This window comes from Theobroma cacao, unplaced genomic scaffold, assembly GCF_000208745.1.
Source record: "Theobroma cacao cultivar B97-61/B2 unplaced genomic scaffold, Criollo_cocoa_genome_V2, whole genome shotgun sequence".
NCBI classification, from domain to species: Eukaryota; Viridiplantae; Streptophyta; class Magnoliopsida; order Malvales; family Malvaceae; genus Theobroma; species Theobroma cacao.
Window position 1 is genome coordinate 3574 of NW_017234837.1, and position 18400 is coordinate 21973.

Genomic DNA, 18400 nt, shown 5'->3' on the forward strand with positions numbered 1-18400 from the left:
GCTCTGGTTGCTAAGGAAGGATTGAAAATTTGGCATTTAGATGTTAAGTCTGCATTTTTGAATGGATTTCTTACAAAGGATATCTATATGCAGCAACCAGAGGGCTTCGTTTTTCTTGGAACTGAAGGTAAAGTTTGTAAGTTGGTGAAGGCCTTATATGGCTTGAAATAGGCCCCTAGAGCCTGATATGGGAGGATTGACACCTACTTGACATCTCAAGGTTCCAAAAAAGTGCAAATGAGCACACACTATATGTAAGTAACTTTGTAGAATCTCACAGGCTTATTATTTCTCTATATGTGGATAACTTGCTCATCACTAGTTTGAGTGAGTCATTGTTGAAGGAATTTAAAGCTAAACTGATGAGTGAATTTGAGATGTCTGACTTAGGAGAGATGAGTTATTTCCTTGGATTGTAATTTCTACAAACTCTTGATTTTATTTGTATACATCAGAGTAAATATGCTAAAGAATTGTTAAAAAGGTTTCAAATGGAAGAGTGTAAGCTTGTTGATACTCCTTTACCTACAAATTGCAAGTTATCTAAGGGTGATGGTTCCCCAAGTGCTGTGAATTCTGTTTACAAAAGTATTATAAAAAGCTTACTTTATTTGACAACATCTAGACTTGATATTATGTATTCAACAAGCCTATTATCCAGGTTTTTGCAGTAACATTCTCAGACTCATTACTCAGCAACAAAGAGAGTATTGAGGTATATTAAGGAAACATTTGACTATGGTTTGAAGTTTAAGAAAAAGTCTAGTAATGAACTGGTAGGCTTTTGTGACAGTGACTAGCCTGGAAGTACTGATGAATCCAAAAGTACTACAAGGTATTATTTCTCCTTGGGAAGTGTTATTCAATTGGAATTCAAAAAATTAGGAGGTGGAAGCTCAGTCATCAACTAAAGCAGAATATACAGCAGTTGCAACAACTTTAAATCATGTGATTTGGTCGAGGAAAGTCTTCTATGATTTGGGTTATAGCTTTAAGAAAGGTATTTTGTTGTATATTGATAACAAATCTGCTATCTCAATTGCCAAGAATCTAATCCAATATGGCAAAACAAAACATATCAAGGTGAAGGTCTATGTTATTCGAGAAGCTATAAAAGATGAAGAAGTTGATGTTTGTAAAGGGTTCTTTTAGTTAGAGAGAGAGATGATGTGTTGCAATGAGTGAATCAGGATTCGTTAGAGGCGACAGAGAGGAAGAATGAAGCAGTCCTTGAAGCGTAAGTGCTTTGGGTGGCAGGTGGTGAGGGATGAGAAAAGGTGGAAGAGGCAACAGACAATGGCGATTGGGAAAGGCTTAAGAGAAAGAATGCTTGGAGGAATCTAGAGAGACCTTTCAGAGTAATCTTTGCTAGGTATCTAATCCTTTCTCCTTACCTCCCAACTTTCTATTTATACTTAATGGGAGCACTTTCTTATGAGTAGTTAGGAGAGCACGTTTAATCATGAGAGAACGTGCTTATCATGGAAGAGTAGATGGAAGAACGTTTTATGGGATATTAAAAGAATGACAATGTAGTTGAGTAGTTGGTGTAAGTTTTGAGTAATGGAATAGCAACACTTGATAGTGAGCCACGTGTATTTTTAAGGAGTAAAGAAGAAAAAATGGTGAAGCACATGTACTTCAAGGAAAGGTTAAAAGGAATTCCTCTTAATTATCTTCATATATGAGCCACCAAGCCAAACTCTCTAGAACATCCCAAATGTGAAGGTAACTCATGAACCCTACCACTTGTTCTTTGCTTTTACCTCATCGTACAAACAGCTGTTCCATACTTGCTCTTAGAGTACTTTTGCACCTGGAACACCCCTTGGAGTTTTCATGCTTGGAACACCCTTGGGCGCTTCCGCGCTTGGAACACCCTTGTGCGTTTCCATGCTTAGAACACCCTTAGGCGCTTCCACGCTTGGAACACCCTTAGGCACTTCCACGCTTGGAACACCCTTAGGCACTTCCACGCTTGGAATACCCTTGGGTGCTTCCGCGCTTCCACGCTTGGAACACCCTTGGGTGCTTCCACGCTTGGAACACCTTGGGGCACTTCTGCGTTTGGAACATCCCTGATGTAATTTTCCTATAAACAGTTCTTTAAAAGTAATAGTTAACCAGAATTGGGCATCTACAATGTTTAGCATTGAAATACCAGTATTCAACTTGGAAATATTTTCACAAAAGGCTTGAGTAAGGATCAATCATGTTTCTAAGAATTGAATTGAGGATTTGTAGTTCAAACACCAAGGAGGTGCGTTGAATAATTATGGTCTTTGCCTTGCAACCAAGCTGTTACAGTGAAAGCTTTAATGGTGATTTTACAAGAAACTAAGAAATTTGAAAGGAAGAAGAAGGTCTTAGGAAGCTACTGTTTAGTGTTCTTGCTCTTGTCGTTTGATATGTAGTCACTATAACATTTAGTCTTTTTTATTGTGTTTTATTGTTTACCTCTATGTTTGTTGAGGATTGGAATATACTTTTTTTTTCTTGTTAAAACTATACCGTTTGGGTAGTTGTTTTGAGTCCTTATGACAGGGAATCTTACACCGATCCTAGCACACCTCAATCCTTAGAATGCTAGATGGCTTTATATGGTTTGTTATTTCATTTATTTTTCTCTTTCATCAAACCATCTATATATTTGTTATTTCTAAGCTAAATGAAATGCAACCTTGATGCCCCGTTTTGGTGGAAAAGAATTCTTCTCTCTCCTTCCTCTCGACTAATTTCTTCCTTGTTCTTCTTCACCTTTTGTGTATTCTCTCAATTTTCCATATTTCATTCAAAATGTTCAACAAATGCCTATGTTATTGATGTGTTGAGTATGTTTAAAAAAAAAGTGATATCTTATTGGCCGTTGAGCTATGTGTTAAATGTGGAAAAATTGAAAGATAAAAGGGTAATTTTTTGTGAAGTTTCACTATCAATGAAACCTTTATATGCCTTTGATAAAAAAGAGAGAGATGCTGACCTTGAACCATTGTAGTTCTCTTTGCATTTGCAGAGCTGCTCCTGAGATTTGTTGAAGCTTAAGCTGAGATTGGGGTGATAGTTTCCCTACCAAATGTAACATATTATTGTTGTTCACATCAGTGAAAGAAAGAAAAATATACTTTATAGTATCAAGCCCATATATGAGGCTAAAAACTTTTTCTTGTCTATGTGCAATTGCAATGTGGAATATGCTTCTATCGTCCACGTCACTAATAATCAATAAATCTAGATTATGTTTGATGATTTCAACAATAAACTCCATCATCCCCCGTTGAGCAGCGTTGATAATTGCTGGAATCACTAATCCTTGATAACATTGTTCCATCTCAAACGTAGCTATTGTCTTAGACATCAAAAGCAGAAGCTCATGGGCATAGACATGGGCCAGCTTTAAATCATATATTTGCTTGATTCCTACATAAATAAATATAAGTTTTAACCAATTACTATAATAGAAGAAATGGCTGCCAAAACAAGAGTTGAAAAATATATAAAGGGAATAAACAAAAGTGATCAAGTAACATACCAAAGAATTTTAAGAGATTTGACCCCAACCCAAGTAATTGCCCTGCAACTGCACAATTCAACCAATTCTCTGACTTAGACAGGCCAATGTAAAGAATATCAAGTCTGAGCAATTTGAGATTTAAGCCAAGGAAAAATGAAAAAAATATAAATTTGAGATTCCAATTTCTGATTAAGAAAACATTTTGTTATACCTAAGATCTCTTGTCGTCCTAAGATTTGAATATGAGATCTTCAAGTTAAAATTTTAATGTTAAGATGTCTGATTGAGAAAACAACACTTAGAGCAAAATTAATTATAATTAAGAAAAACATATCTTAGAGCATTCTTACTTAGAGCTTGTATAAAAAGTGCGGTTTGAGTAGAATTGTTTTAAAAAGTACTGTGAAGAGAAATTAAATAGCTTTAGGTAAACTTAATGCAGAAGTACTATAGAGTGTAAAAAACTATTTAATAATATTCTAATTTATTTTTATAAATAAAAAATAAGAGGTTCAATTGTATTCAACAAAATTATAAATTTTAGAATGCATGTTATAAATAAATAAAATAATTTTTTATTAATTAAAAATAATAAAATGAATTAATTTAAGAGAAAAAATTGAACCAAACGAAAAAGATGAATATAAAAAAATATAATTCTTCCTATAATTTTATAAATTATGAAAAATAAAGTTAGAATATAAAGAAGTCTTATTAAATACTTTTTACTACTCATTAGCACTTTTTGAAAATAATATGATCGGCAACTTTGTCTAAAAGGTCAAATAGACTTCTCGCATAAGCTAAAAATTTTAAAATTTTGAGAATTAAACACTTGTACTTTTGTAGTAGAAAAACTCTTCCATAAGCTGAGGCAAAAATTCACTCGTATATTACTATTATATGTGATTTCCTTTTTATTTGAAACTTTTTTTTTTGAATTTTTCACCAATCAAACACAGAATTTTTTTTTTTGTAAAATTAAACTTAAAGCTTTTTTTATGGTTAGTCAAGTAAGTTTAATTACACACAGACACACACGAAAAAAACCTTCTAAACTAGAAAGAATTTCTTTATTATTAGAAAACCAATTCATTCCTTGTAGTTCAAGTCATGAAGTAGAACATACCTTGCGTTGTGAAGTTTTTCATTTCCTTTTGATCTTGTAGTTCATAAGTATTTATCCGAACATCGTGTTCACTAAACCAAGCTTTGGGTTGTTTTACCTTTAAACCTACGACAACAATATGTCATTATCGTTAAATTATATTATGATGTATTATACATACACCACAATTTTTTTTTACGTGCAAACTCATTTATTCTTTAAACGTTTTTTACATTTTCTTTCTTTCTTGTGTTTAGTTCTTCTTGTTAAGGATAATACTAGACATTATCTATTATTGTAATTTAATTTCTATTCCTATCATATTAGCTTTATCTAGACACTTAGTTTTATCAGTTAGTTTTACATTATTGTATATATATATACTCTTGCCAATCAATAAAACTTAACAATTACAAATCAAAATCTCCACATGGTGTCAGACCTTTATCACCATGAGTATTATTCCTCAAACCTCCACTTCTCCCCTTTTTACTCCTACAGCTGCTCATCACACCTTTTCTGTAAAACTCACTACCAAAAACTACCTAGCTTGGAAAACACAACTTTTGCCTTTCTTAAACTATTAAAATCTTAATGGCCTTATTGATGGAACCTCTCTTGAACCAGCCAAGATTATTCTTTCTCCCACCCTACCCCAAGAACAAATTACCAATCCCGAATATCAATCTTGGTTTCAAAAGACTATATGTTTCTTTCTTAGCTGTTATCATCTTTAATTGAAGAAATCTTTCCCTATCTGATTAGGTTACCTTCTTGTTTCACTGTTTGGCACCTTATTGCCAATGCTTTTGGGATTTTTCTAAAAATTTTCAACTTCAGCTTCACATTGAACTTCAGGAATTCAAGAAAAATGATTTTTCTATCTCTAAATATCTACAATGGGCCAAATATTTACTGATAAATTAAGTGTTGCTGGGTAAAAAATGACCTCTGCTGAATTTAATACCATTATTTACTGCCCTTAATCTTCGGCCTAATCCTGTCCCTTTTCATGAGTTGCATGGTTAATTAGTTGCTCACGAAATTCTTCTTAAAGGCACTCATGAACAACCAATTGCTAACATTATTCTCAAATCTACTACCTCTTCCAACAATTCTACCCCTCTCCTTCCTGCACTTCTATGCCATTATCTTCCAATCCAAAAATCCTCTATCTCCTATTCACGTCACCCATAGAGCCCTTGTGAGATTTGTGGACTCAAGAATCACATGGTTGATAAATGCAGAAAGCGTTATGCTCCACGATAGTTTTCTAATCCACGAGCTAATCATGTCTTTTATGGCTTGTCTCCATCTTCTTCATTTATTCCTTATTCACCCCATCCATCTGCATATTACACCCATGCTAGTTTATTTACACCTTGGTTTGCAGACACTGCGGTAAATTATCATACTACTCTAGATCTCTTTGATCTCACAATTACCAATGACTACAAAGGTGGTGATCAACTTCATGTGGGTAATGGCCAAGGTTTGCATATTTTTTATACTGGCACTGCATTTCCTACTTATTCCCATGGCAATTTAAACCTTGAAGTATTTTAAATGTCCCACAAATTACCAAGAATCTCTTATCTATTCAAAAATTTGCTAATGACAATTCTTGTTTCTTTGAATCCTTGCCTAACACTTTTCTTATTAAGGATCAAGACACTAGGAAGGTTTTATTTCATGGACCGAGTGAAGATGGAATTTATGTTTTTCGTTCTTTGCAAATAAAGAAGGAAGCCTTGGTTAGTGAACGGTTGTGTTTTACAAATTAACATGCTCGACTTTGCCATCCTCACCTTCGTACAGTTTCTCAAGTAGTTAGAGATTTTAATTTGCCTTGTTTGAAATCTTCACTAGTGTCTCCTTGTTCTTCATGTTTGTTAAGTAAATTAGCTCATTTGCTTTGGCTTCTGTTGATCATAGGAGTCAAGCTCCATTTGATGTTATTCATTCCAATGTTTGGGGCCTGACTCCAATGCTGTCAAGTTTAAGACATAGATATGTCATTTTATTTATTGATGATTTCACTAGATACATTTAGGTGTACTTTTTAAAGAATAAAAGTGAGGTCTATTCCATTTTTCTTAATTTTCATAACTTTGTGGAATGGAAATTCAATATTAAAATTAAAGCTTTTCATTCAAATTGGGGGGTTGAATATTATAAATTAAATAAGTATTTCAACAAATCGGTATCGTTCATCGCATTGCCTGTCCATACACACATGAACAAAATGGTATTGTTGAGCACAAAATTTGTCATCTTGTTGACACTAGCCTTATTTTACTTGCTCATGCTAAAGTCCTTTTAAAATATTGGAATTTTCCTTTTGATATGGCCATTGTTTTGATTAATACCTTACCATCTCCTATTACTCTACATAAAAGTCCTTTCTCCTTGTTGTGTAATAAAAATCCAGATCATTTCATTTTCAAACCCTTTGCCTGTGCTCTCTTTTCTTTATTGCACCTATACAATAAACATAAATTTGTTTTTCGCAAAAATTGTGCGTTTATTTAAGTGATTCTCCCTTTCATTATGCACGTTGTTGTCTTTAATTGGACACAGGTTGCGTACACTTAGCTTGACACGTCAAATTCTTGGACAAAGAATTTCCCTTTCACAAATACACTCAACTTGTTTCTATGTCTTAGTCCTCACATCAATGGCTTTCTCTTTGTGGGTATAAAGATAGCCACTCAATCGCATGCAAGCCTTCAAGTAATGTTTTTAATTCTTCTACTCTATCCTTATCTTTTATCCCTATCACCTTACCTATCTCGTTATGTCATAGTCAACCTCTACTTACCCAAATATGCCTAAACACCTCATCCTCATCCATGCCTTCTTTAGTAAATTCTAATCCTACCTCCTTTTTATCTCTTACAATTTCTCGATCTCTTTTATTCTCTCTTGCTAATCTTTAATCTTTACCTAGTCTTGATTTAGTTGTTGATGTAACATAAGATCTTGTTTCCAATAACTTCAACTACAAAACCGATTCTTGTCCTTTCTCACCACCTCGCACGCATACAATGAAATAACGTCCTTCTACTTTCCAAAGACAATGACATGCTCATACAGCCCTATTGCCTTCCTCTAAACCAAACTTTCTTCATCAAGAACCTTACACATTTTCCAAGCCAAACCATATGTCGAATGGAGAAATGCCATGTCTGATGAGATTATTGCACTCTTTACTAATAACACATGGACTTTGGTTCCTCGTTCGCAACATCAAAATGTCATTGACAATTGATGGGTATTCTAGATTAAAAAGAAATTAGATGACAATGTTGATCGCTGTAAAGCACGTCTCGTTGCTAAGGGCTACTCACAACAAGATGGAATAGATTACGCTGAAACTTTTAGTCTTGTTATTAAAAGCACAACTATTCGAACTGTGCTAGCATTGATCGTTTTTTGTGGTTGGTCTATTAAGCAGTTGGATATATTTAATGCATTTCTACATGGTTATATTAATCATGAAATCTTTATGAAGCAACCGGTTAGCCATATTGATAGTGAACATCTTGATTATGTTTGTAAACTGTAAAAGTCATTGCATAGTTTTAAAGCACGCCCCAAGAGCTTGGTTTCACAAGCTTCACAATTATCTCATTCAACATGGCTTTATTCCATCTAAGGTCGACACCTTTTTATTCATTAAGCTACATGGCAATCCTAAGCTATTTTTCTTGTTTATGTTGATGGCATCCTTGTCACAGGTACTCATCCGAATATGATTCATTCTTTTATCAAAGACTTACATCAAGGATTCCTTGTTCTTGACATGGGCTCTCTACATTATTTTCTTGGTGTTAAAATTACTTACTTACCAAATTGTATGCTTTTGTCTCAACAAAAATATGCTAGAGACTTACTTTCCTAAACAAATATAGTAGCAAGCAAATCTTGTTATACGCCTATGGCTGCTAATCCTCCTTTGTAAAAACCCTTGGGTGAGCATTTTGAGGATGCTAAATTGTATAGAAAAATTGTTGGGGCCCTTCAATACATTACCCTCACAAGGTCAGATGTTGTTTTCTCCGTCAACAAGCTCTGTTGTCAATTCATGCATTGTCCTACTACTACTCATTAAAAAGTTGTAGAATGTTTATTGGATTATCTTAAGCATACTAGTGATTATGGGTTGTTCTTGGCGAATAATTCTTCTCTTTTACTCCAATGCTTCACTGAATAGTGATTGAGAAGGGTGTCTTGATGATCGACGTTCAACTAATGGTTATGCAATTTATTTGGGAGTCAATCTGATTTCTTGTACTGCCAAGAAACAACCGACAATAGCTTCATCATCCATAAAGAGTGAATAAAAAGCCATGGCAAATGTCGCTGCTGAGTTAGCTTAGCTTCATTCCCTGCTAGGAGAATTAGGTTTTCATTCCTCTTCACTTTCTACCATATAGTGTGATAACATTGGTGCTATTTATCTTACTACCAATCTTGTTTTCCATTCTTGCACAAAACATGTTGAATTAGATTACCATTTTGTGAGGGAATTGGTAGCTTAAGGTAAATTGGCTATTCGATTTATTTCCAATGCTGATCAAATAATCGATATCATTACTAAATCGCTGGGCAAATCTCTATTTGAAAAGCATTGTGCCAAGCTTCGACTCATGTCAAGATTGTCATCAGCTTGAAGAGGGGTGTTATTAAAGATAATACTAGACGTTATCTATTATTATAATCTAATTTCTATACTTATCATCTTAGTTTTATCTAGATACTTAGTTTTATCAGTTAGTTTTACATTGTTGTGTACATATATATAATATATATATATATAATTATATATATATATGTTAATTAATAAAACTTAACACTTTCTAATCCAAATTTTTACACTTCTTTATTTTTCTTTCTTTAACTTATTCATTTAGTTAGTTGAAACCTATAGTTTTCTTTTTAATTTTGTTTTCTTTTAGTATAAAATTTATTCACATAATAATTCATATATTTCTTTCTATTGACCTATTGATTGGTATCCATAAGAAAACTACATAACTCTATTAAATTTATGGGAATAGATATTAGAGCTAATCAGCAGTTTAGACATTATTTGGTGCATGGGAGGTGACTTCGACGTCGTCAAATCTACTGAGGAAAGAACCGGGTGCAAGTATGTGGATAGCTGAATGTCTAAATTTAGAGACTTCATAAAAGAGTCAGGTCTTTTCAATCTTCCCTTATCTAGTGGTAACTTTACTTGGTGTGATTTCAAAAATAATGCTAAATTCAGTAGGCTTAACCGTTTTTGACATCGCTTAAGAAGCACTAAGTAGAATATCAGAACATGGCAACATGACACCATTGGCAATTTAAGTGACAAAATTCACATTCTAGAGTTAGATATTCATCAATTTTATAAAATATGCAAACTAAACGGATTAATGCTGAAAAAAGCCAAAACTTAGCCAAAAAAAAAAAAATTATGGCAACTATACAGAATAGAGGAACGCACATGGCAGCAAAAAGCAAAAATCAAATGGTTTTTTGAAAGAGACCGTAATATGTGTTATTTCCACAATATCGCCTCAATTAGAAAAAGAGCCAACCGAATAACCAAAATCCTACATCAAGGCCTCTTAATCACTAATTTGAAGCTCATCAAAAAAGAGATTGAACGACACTTTGGTAAGCTTTATGAACACAAGGGAGTGCATAGACCTAAAGCCCTTAATCGTGATATCATGAGACTCAAAATGGAATCTACGGAATCTCATGAGAGGAAGTTCACTAAGCAAGAAATATAGGAAGCCATTGCTAGCTTTGAGGGTAGTAAGGCCCTAAGGCCGGATGGATTTAACTTTTGTTCTAAGGCCGGATGGATTTAACTTTTGTATCAAAAGTTAGTACGGATTTATAAAGGAAGAAATTTTAAACTTGGTTTAGGACTTATATTTTAATGAGATTATTGCAAGGTTTATTAATGTTTCCTTTGTTGTCATGGTGCCTAAAAAGGAAAATCCTAAAACCTTTAATGACTTTTGACCTATTAGCCTTGTAGGTTGTCTCTACAATATCATTGCCAAGACCCTTACTTTAAGGTTGCACAATGTTATTTACGAGGTTGTTGGAATTAACCAATTTGCCTTCATCAGTGGAAGATAGCTTCTTCATTGTTCCATCATTACAAATGAAATGTTGGATAAGATAAAAATAAAAAAAAAGAAGAAGTAAAGTTGGAGGTCTCTTCTTCAAGGTTGACTTCGAAAAGGCATTTATTAGTGTCGCTTAGGAATTTGTTGATTCTATCATGGAAAATATGGGGTTCAGGTTCAAATGGCGTAGGTGCATAATGTCATGTATCTCCACTACCACAGTCTTGGTTCTTTTCAATAGAACCCCTACCAAGGAAATTAAAATGGGTACAGGTTTAAGACAAGGATGTCCATTGTCCCCTATGTTGTTTAACTTGGTTGTGGAAGTTTTTAGCTCTATGATGCATAAAGCTGTCAACAATTAGCGGATTAAAGGTATTGTTGTTGGTCGAACCAGAATTCATGCTTTTCATCTCCAGTACATAGACAAAACAGTAATCTTATTTGAACCTTACCTCAATTCTTTTCTTAATATTAAAAGGGTTCTAAGGTGTTTTCAAGTGATATTGGGGCTGAATATAAGCTTCTTGAAAAGTCACCTTTATGGGGTTGGCATTGAGCAAAATATTGTTGAAGAGTAGGCAGCCTATAGGGCCAGCCCTTGGGTAAAGCCACTCAAGCAAGGACTTTAGGCCCCAATTTGGAGAGGTTTTATAATTTTATAATATAATTTATTACATTAAAAGTATATAAAAATTTAAAAATATGAAAATAAAAAATAATTAATAAAATTACTTGTTTTCTCACTTTCTTAATTATGTGTCTAATAAATTTAAATTTTTTATTACTTTTCAATTCNAAAAATTATGAAAATAAAAAATATATTAATAAAATTACTTGTTTTCTCACTTCCTTAATTATATCTAATAAATCTCAATTTTTTATCACATTTCAATTCCTACAATGCTATTAATTCTCAACTATTCATCTTATTTCCAATCAACTAACGGTTATATGTATTTAATCATCTCCAACAATTATTTTTTTCTCACTTATTTCTCCTATTTCCAATCAACATATTTAATGATTTCTAACAACTATTTTTTTCCTATATATAAAACCAATTATTTCTTTTTCAATGTATAATATCTACTTTTGATTTCTTCTTTTCTCATTTTCTCTTTATTTCCTTTAACTTTAATTTTTCTCAAAAAAATACACAAGAAGTCTGTTATTTTATTATCTTCATAAAGCTGTGAGCCTCATTTACGGTTTGCAATAATTATTCAGCAATTATGTACTATTGTTCTAATATTTACATATTTTTTTACTTTAATTTTTAATTTATATTATATTATTATATTACTTTTATTTTATATGATTGTTGATTTATTTGAATTAAAAATCTTGATTGTTGATTTTGTATTAGTCATTTAAAAAATATAAAAATTGTGCATCTTAAAACACTAGAAGAATAAAAATTTAATTATTTTTTAATTTCAATAAAAGAATACCTAATTGAATATTTCGCTTTAGGCTTTTGAACTTATTAAGCCGCTTGGCAGCCTGCATCAATTGCAAACTTGGTGTGCTGCCAACTACCTATCTTGGGCTCTCTTTTGGTGCGAAACAAAGATCAACCAATATGTGGCAACTAATTATTCAAAGGATTGAAACCAGATTGGATTCTTAAAAAGCCAAAACTCTTTCTATGGAAGGGTAAATCACTTTCCTTAAATTGGTTCTCAATAGTTTCCTTGTGTTTTATATATCACTTTTTCAAATGTCTGTCAAAGTTCAAAACACTATTAACAAGATCCAACGAAGATTTATTTGGGGAGGGCCAAATTTGGTTCGTAAACTCCACCATGTTAGTTGGAACTCTATTGGCAACTATTGGGCCTTAGGAGGACTTGGGCTGCTTGACATTGCTCTTAAAAGCAAGGTGCTTTTAAACAAGTGGCTTTGAAGATTTAACAATGAACAAGAAAGCCTGTGGAGGAAGGTCTTGGTAGGAAAGCTTGGGGACAACCATGATAGTCTTTTCTCAACTATTGCCAACAGTGTGAATTCCTCTCGACTATGGAACAACATCACCAGACCCCTTGATGGTACATATGACTACAACAGCTTTGTCTGTGATGGCATCGAAATTTCAATTGGTAATGGTGAAAAAGTGAGCTTTTAAGATATGCAATAGATTGAAGGATACATGCTTAAATTCTTTTTCCTTAGGATTTTTGCCCTTGCCAACAAGAAAGAAGGTCGAGTTGTTGATTTTAGTACTTAGGATGGAAATGAATGGAAATAGCAAATTGATCTAAGGTGAGAAGTTTTAGGTTCGAAGAGTGAACAATGTCAACAATTCAAGGAGCTTCTTGACTGTCAAATCTTAGCCAAAGACTTTCAAGATAACTTGGTGTGGAAGGGTAATTCTAATGGTAAATACAACTCGAGATCCTTCTACCGCAATGTCCTTCAAGCCATTACGCTGTAAACCGGCCTTTAGGAGAAAATTTGGACGGGTCTTGCCCTCTACAAAACTGAAATCTTTTACTGGCAACTTCTACAAGGAGGAATTGTAGTGAAGGATAGCCTTGCAAGCAAAATAATCATAAGTGACTCATCTGCTTGTTGCCTTATTTGCAAAAAAAAAAAAAAGAAACAATAAACCATCTCTTCTTTGAATGTGAAAATACATGTTACCTTTGGCACTTATGGGCCATGCCTTAGAATGTCAATTGGGTTTCCCATCGAGATCCTCAAATATGTTTTTTTCCATGGTGCGAGTTCGGCAATCAGTTGGATAACAAAGACATATGGGTCATGGCTTGGTACGCTATCTTATGGACAATCTAGATTTCAAGGAATGAAGTGGTATTCAAAGGCAAGGAATGGTATGTTGATCAAATTTTTGAACTCATTAAGGTTAGAGTGGAATGATGGTGTAACGTCATGGCTTAACCTAAACCTATGCATTAGAGATTTAATTCAACTCCCCAATAAAGGCATCATCCCAAAAAATGCTAAGAAAATTCCTATCCTGGCTAAATGGCAGAAGCTTCAAGCCGGTTTCCTTAAGTTAACACCGATGGCTCCTTTAGAGGCAACCTCAGAGACTCAAGCATTGGGAGTTTTTTGAGAAATGATAACAGGGACTCGCTTATTATTTTCTCTAAAGATATAGGGCATGCTAACTCCAATGCCATCAAGATCTTTATTGCTAAGGAAGCCATCGTCTTTTCCGTAGCTTCAAGTTGGTCTCATTCTTGCTCTTTAATCCTTGAATCTGATTATACTAATGTGGTTGCATCATCCAAAACCCCTTTGAGGTACCTTAGAGATATAGCCAGCACATCATCCTAATTTCAAAGTTGCTCGAAAGAGTCTTGTCTTGGCAGATTAGATATGTGCCTCGGTTAGCAAATGAAGCTACTAATCAACTTGCTAAAAATGGAGTGTCGAGGCCTCATGATTTATTGTGGATTTGTTCTTAAGCCAATCCAGTGCATAGTAATAAGATTCTGTCGCTAACTGATGGTACATACTGACTGCTCATATATGTGAGGGTTCTTTTGAGCATTTGGTGTTTTTTTTGTTCTTGCTTTTGTTGAAGTATGTTGAATTGTAGAGATTTGTGATTTGGTCAAGTTCAAAACAAATGTGCAGGGCTTTTTTTTGTCCCCCCCCCTCAATTTGACAAAACATTCTTACTGATCTGTCAAATGGTTGATTCACCGTAAGTCTTTTTGCTATGTTACGGTTTTTTGACTGCTTGTACAAGGACTCTCTTTTCTAGTCTTGAATATAAGCATTCCTTTTTAGCTTTTCAAAAAAAAAAACACCACATAAATAGCCATAGTTATTGTTAGTATATTTTCAAAATTAAAAGTTGTCTCTTCAAGTGAAAAGCTATTTTTTTATATTTGTATCTCAAAGATTATGTTTTATGAAATGAATAGTTACCATTTCACAAAATAATTATTAAAGCAATACATTTACCCAAAGATTTTGTCTTGCAAAAATGTAAAGGAATCTTTAAGAAAAAAGATACCTTAATGAAAGGGTTGTGCCTTTGAGAAGAGATACTTGCAAGTCTATATAAAGGATTTGCTACCAACCATTTTAACACAAAAAACAAACAAGATAAGAGAACAAAATTAAGAGTAAGAGAAATATTATGTTCTAAAAATTAACATAAACACTTAAATTCTCATCAACTACCAAAAGAGTCCAAATTCCTTATAATCTACTTGCTGCCGAAAGTAAGCTATAAGGTCAAAAAACTTTGCAAACCTTCAGGCATATCTAATGGTCTATTCTCATAAAGTGTAAGAGGAAGTTAGACTTTGGCTTCATTATATCTTTATGGATATTCATATAATTCCCCTTTGCATACCGAGTAGTAGAGGCAAAATAAGTCTTAAAAATAACGTCTATTGAAAGGTTCACTTTAAAGCTAATTATATCTATTCCTTAAATTCCATCTAAACACCATTTGCACCAACAATTACTTCTTTATAAAATTAGAATTGTCCAGTGGAAAAAGAAAATGAACAAATAATAACTTTTGATTTGTTTAAAAATTTTGCATGAAATAAAATTTGCAAAAGGATTACTTTAATTATTAAAGGCATTAGATTGGAAACTAATTTGATAAAGAGAAAGAGAGAAGTGATACTGACAAGAATAGGTCCAGCGTTGCCAAAATGAGAACCCACTGCTGCTAAGGAATCCAGAAGGTTGACACGATAATGCTAAAGCAGCATTCACTCCATTTCTCTCTTGAGCAAATGCTAACTGTGGACGATGACGGAGTAGATCCAAAGCAACATCTAGTAAAGTGATGATATTGAAAAAAATTAAACCCCGTGACAAGATATATTAAAAAAAGAATTGTTTTAGTGTTTACAACTTATGTCACTCTTACCAAACCATTTGTTATTAATACAGTCTTTGACGAACAACGCTGCCTGACGTTCGTTTTCTGGTGAGAGTAGAAATTCTCGTGTAGTCATGTTGCATAGATAGTGAGTCATATCTTTATGGCCTATCCAACATGCATAATTAAGTGGAATTTCTCCTTTGTAATCTTGAACAGTAAGTAATTCCCCATTCTTTCTGATCAAGCTTTGGGCTATTTTGGAGTTTTTAGTGTAAATGGAGGCACGGTGAAGAATTGTGCGACCAGTACCATCTTGCAATTTGAGGTCTTCCTCTGACATTGTGCTTAGAAATTCGTCAATCATATCCAACTGACCTTTGAAGATTGTGAAATGAAAGGTCGTGAAAGAGGAGTTGCAAATGGCAGCAGTGGCTAAATGCGCTTGGGACGTCAAAAGACTCTTAGCTGGTTCCAAACCTCTTTCCTTAATAGCCTTGAGGAGCTCCAAAATACGAGTGCGGCTAATACGTCTAGCCACTGCCACCACACAACGTTATTAATAGAATACTATGCCAAAGATTGGTAATTTATTACGTACTAGGTTGAATAATTTTAGATTTTGTAAAATGTAACATAGTTATAATATAGATTTTCACGTCCAATATAGCTTGATTCGTATAATTTGTATGTGATTTATTATAATGTATTTAAATAAGTTAATTCACGTGATTCAATATATACATTTAATCAATTTAAATTTATTTATTAAAATATTACTGATATTTAAAATTATATAATCATTGACTAATTGTCTTTAAACAAATTAATTGTATTGTTATATTATAACTTTAACATATCATATTTAATTCATTTTTATCATTATTTAATTTGTTTAATAAACTTGTCATATGTTAAGCACTTATAAAAAGCCAACAACACTTTTAAATATCATCTTATTTTTTAAACAATTTAACTCTCTAACAACACTTTTTTTACAATAACATCCAATACTAAGAAAAACCTCAAATCACAGCTACCACAACAATCTACGCGACATTTTTCCACGTACTTTTTTCGAGCTCAACAACAATTAAACAATTAATAAGAGCGAGAGAGAGAGAGAGAGACCTGGTATCTGCGGTGCATCTTCGGTTATCTGTTGTGCATCTTGGGGTACCTGGGGTGCTTGGTGAGGCATAGGCAATTGGCACACTTGGGCTAAAGTGTTCCAAGCATCTTTAGCCGTAGTCATGTTTCTAATATGAGAAAGCATGATCGGATCACATGAAATTTGAATAGCATGCAAAGCACTCAGATTCCTCTTTCTCCAAGCTTTGAAATCAGCCCCATCACCTTCTTCCTGTTGAGGAGGTTCTGAGGTTTGTTCCACAACGTCCCACAGATCTCTAATCAACAAATAGTTTTGTACGCAAGCTTTCCAGTTTTCATAATTAGATGCTCCGTTAAGAACTTGAGCAACAATGGCGCTCGAACAAATATTATGGGCCTCCATCTGTCAAAGAAAAAAAGAAAATTAGATTTGGTTCCCAAGCTACCTAATTTGCACCTAATATTAAGTATATATGTGGGGAATTTCATATAATGAAGTTATTAAAATACTCAACTTACAGGGATAAACAAAACGAGTCTTGTGCTTCAGTTAATCGGTGGGGAGAGCATGCAGTTGCAAACTAACACTCTATAACTGTTCTTGGCTCAATGATTGCTCTCTGGAGTTGAATTGTAGACCACGATACAGACGGTTTATTAGGCGTGGATTACAATTTCTTGCATAGCAATGTGAAGATGTAAACGGTACAATACGTCTACTGATAATAATATTAATACTTTAAGATCTGATTCTATATTTTCTATTTAAAAAAGACTTTGCAAAGACTTGGACCTCAGCAGCTTCCCATCTAGAGTAGTCATGTCCGCCCCATGCGGTGGTTTTTCTTTAATAAGACCAAAGATCGAAAAATTGCTTTTCCCAAATTTGAAAATAAAATTTCAGCTTAAATTCAACGAAATTAAAAATCACTTTTAAAATTTAATATTTCGTTTATTTTGTTGAACAGCAGAAGGTATATTAAGGAAAGCATCGGCAAAGCTACATCACAAAAACAGAGCAGGACCAACAAGGATCCTAAAGAAGAAAAACACAGAGGCACAACATCAGAGAAAGAAGGGATCGAAAGGAAGAAGCCACAAAGCCGAAACAACAGGGGAGAAAAAATAAAAAGAAAGGAATCCAGTCACGCAAAATCCCGAATAGACATCAACCAGAAGAAGAAGCATCGACCATGAAAGGATTAAAAACCTGAATGAGCTCGGTGGATCTCCCAATACCAGCTTTCGCAAGAAGATCAGCAAACTTGTGGTCCTCCTTGGAGGGAAAAGACAACAGTCCAGTAGGCAATCTTTTTTTAAGACAATTTATTTATCATTTTTTATTCATATACTATTCAACAATTAAGCAAAAAGGGTTTATAGTTTTAATTTTAATTAATAATTATTGAGTTAGATATTTGGGGTAGGATGTAGATGTACAATTTGTTCATTAATTATGCTTAAAGTTTATATTTTAAATAACCCCCAGAATCATCATACTCGAATTCAAAATATTTTATTATTACGATCATCGTTACTCCAACTTCAAGTGAGAGTAAACAATAGACAAATCTAAAATAATATTTTAATTACAATTTGCAATTAAAAGTGAAATGTTTATGGGGGAAACATTTTTTTATTATTTGCAATTTGAAAATGGTTTTAGTAAACAAATATTAATTGATCTTAAAAAATAAGTGGAGGCCTTT

At 33.4% G+C, this 18400-nt stretch overlaps 1 protein-coding gene across 1 annotated transcript; it reads right to left on the bottom strand.

The window, feature by feature from the left end:
* Nucleotides 1–1799: 1799 nt before the first annotated feature.
* LOC18603943 lies at nt 1800–18063 on the bottom strand. Its single transcript, XM_018129856.1, has 9 exons — nt 17902–18063; nt 17206–17311; nt 16710–17094; nt 15627–16118; nt 15382–15531; nt 4641–4745; nt 3530–3577; nt 2953–3417; nt 1800–2092 (listed from the first exon to the last, which is right to left on the bottom strand). Exons 3-9 carry the CDS (start codon nt 17092–17094, stop codon nt 1800–1802), a joined length of 1938 nt encoding a protein of 645 aa, XP_017985345.1. The 5' UTR covers nt 17206–17311; nt 17902–18063.
* Nucleotides 18064–18400: the final 337 nt, after the last annotated feature.

Bases quoted from the DNA above. Each gene is read 5' to 3' on its own strand.
- LOC18603943 (XM_018129856.1), bottom strand. From the start codon at position 17,094: ATGGAGGCCCATAATATTTGTTCGAGCGCCATTGTTGCTCAAGTTCTT. The intron at 3,578-4,640 runs GTATGTTCTACT...TGAATTGTGCAG, and splicing joins GAAAAACTTCACAACGCAAG to TTGCAGGGCAATTACTTGGG. The intron at 3,418-3,529 runs GTATGTTACTTG...TTATTTATGTAG, and splicing joins AAATCTCTTAAAATTCTTTG to GAATCAAGCAAATATATGAT.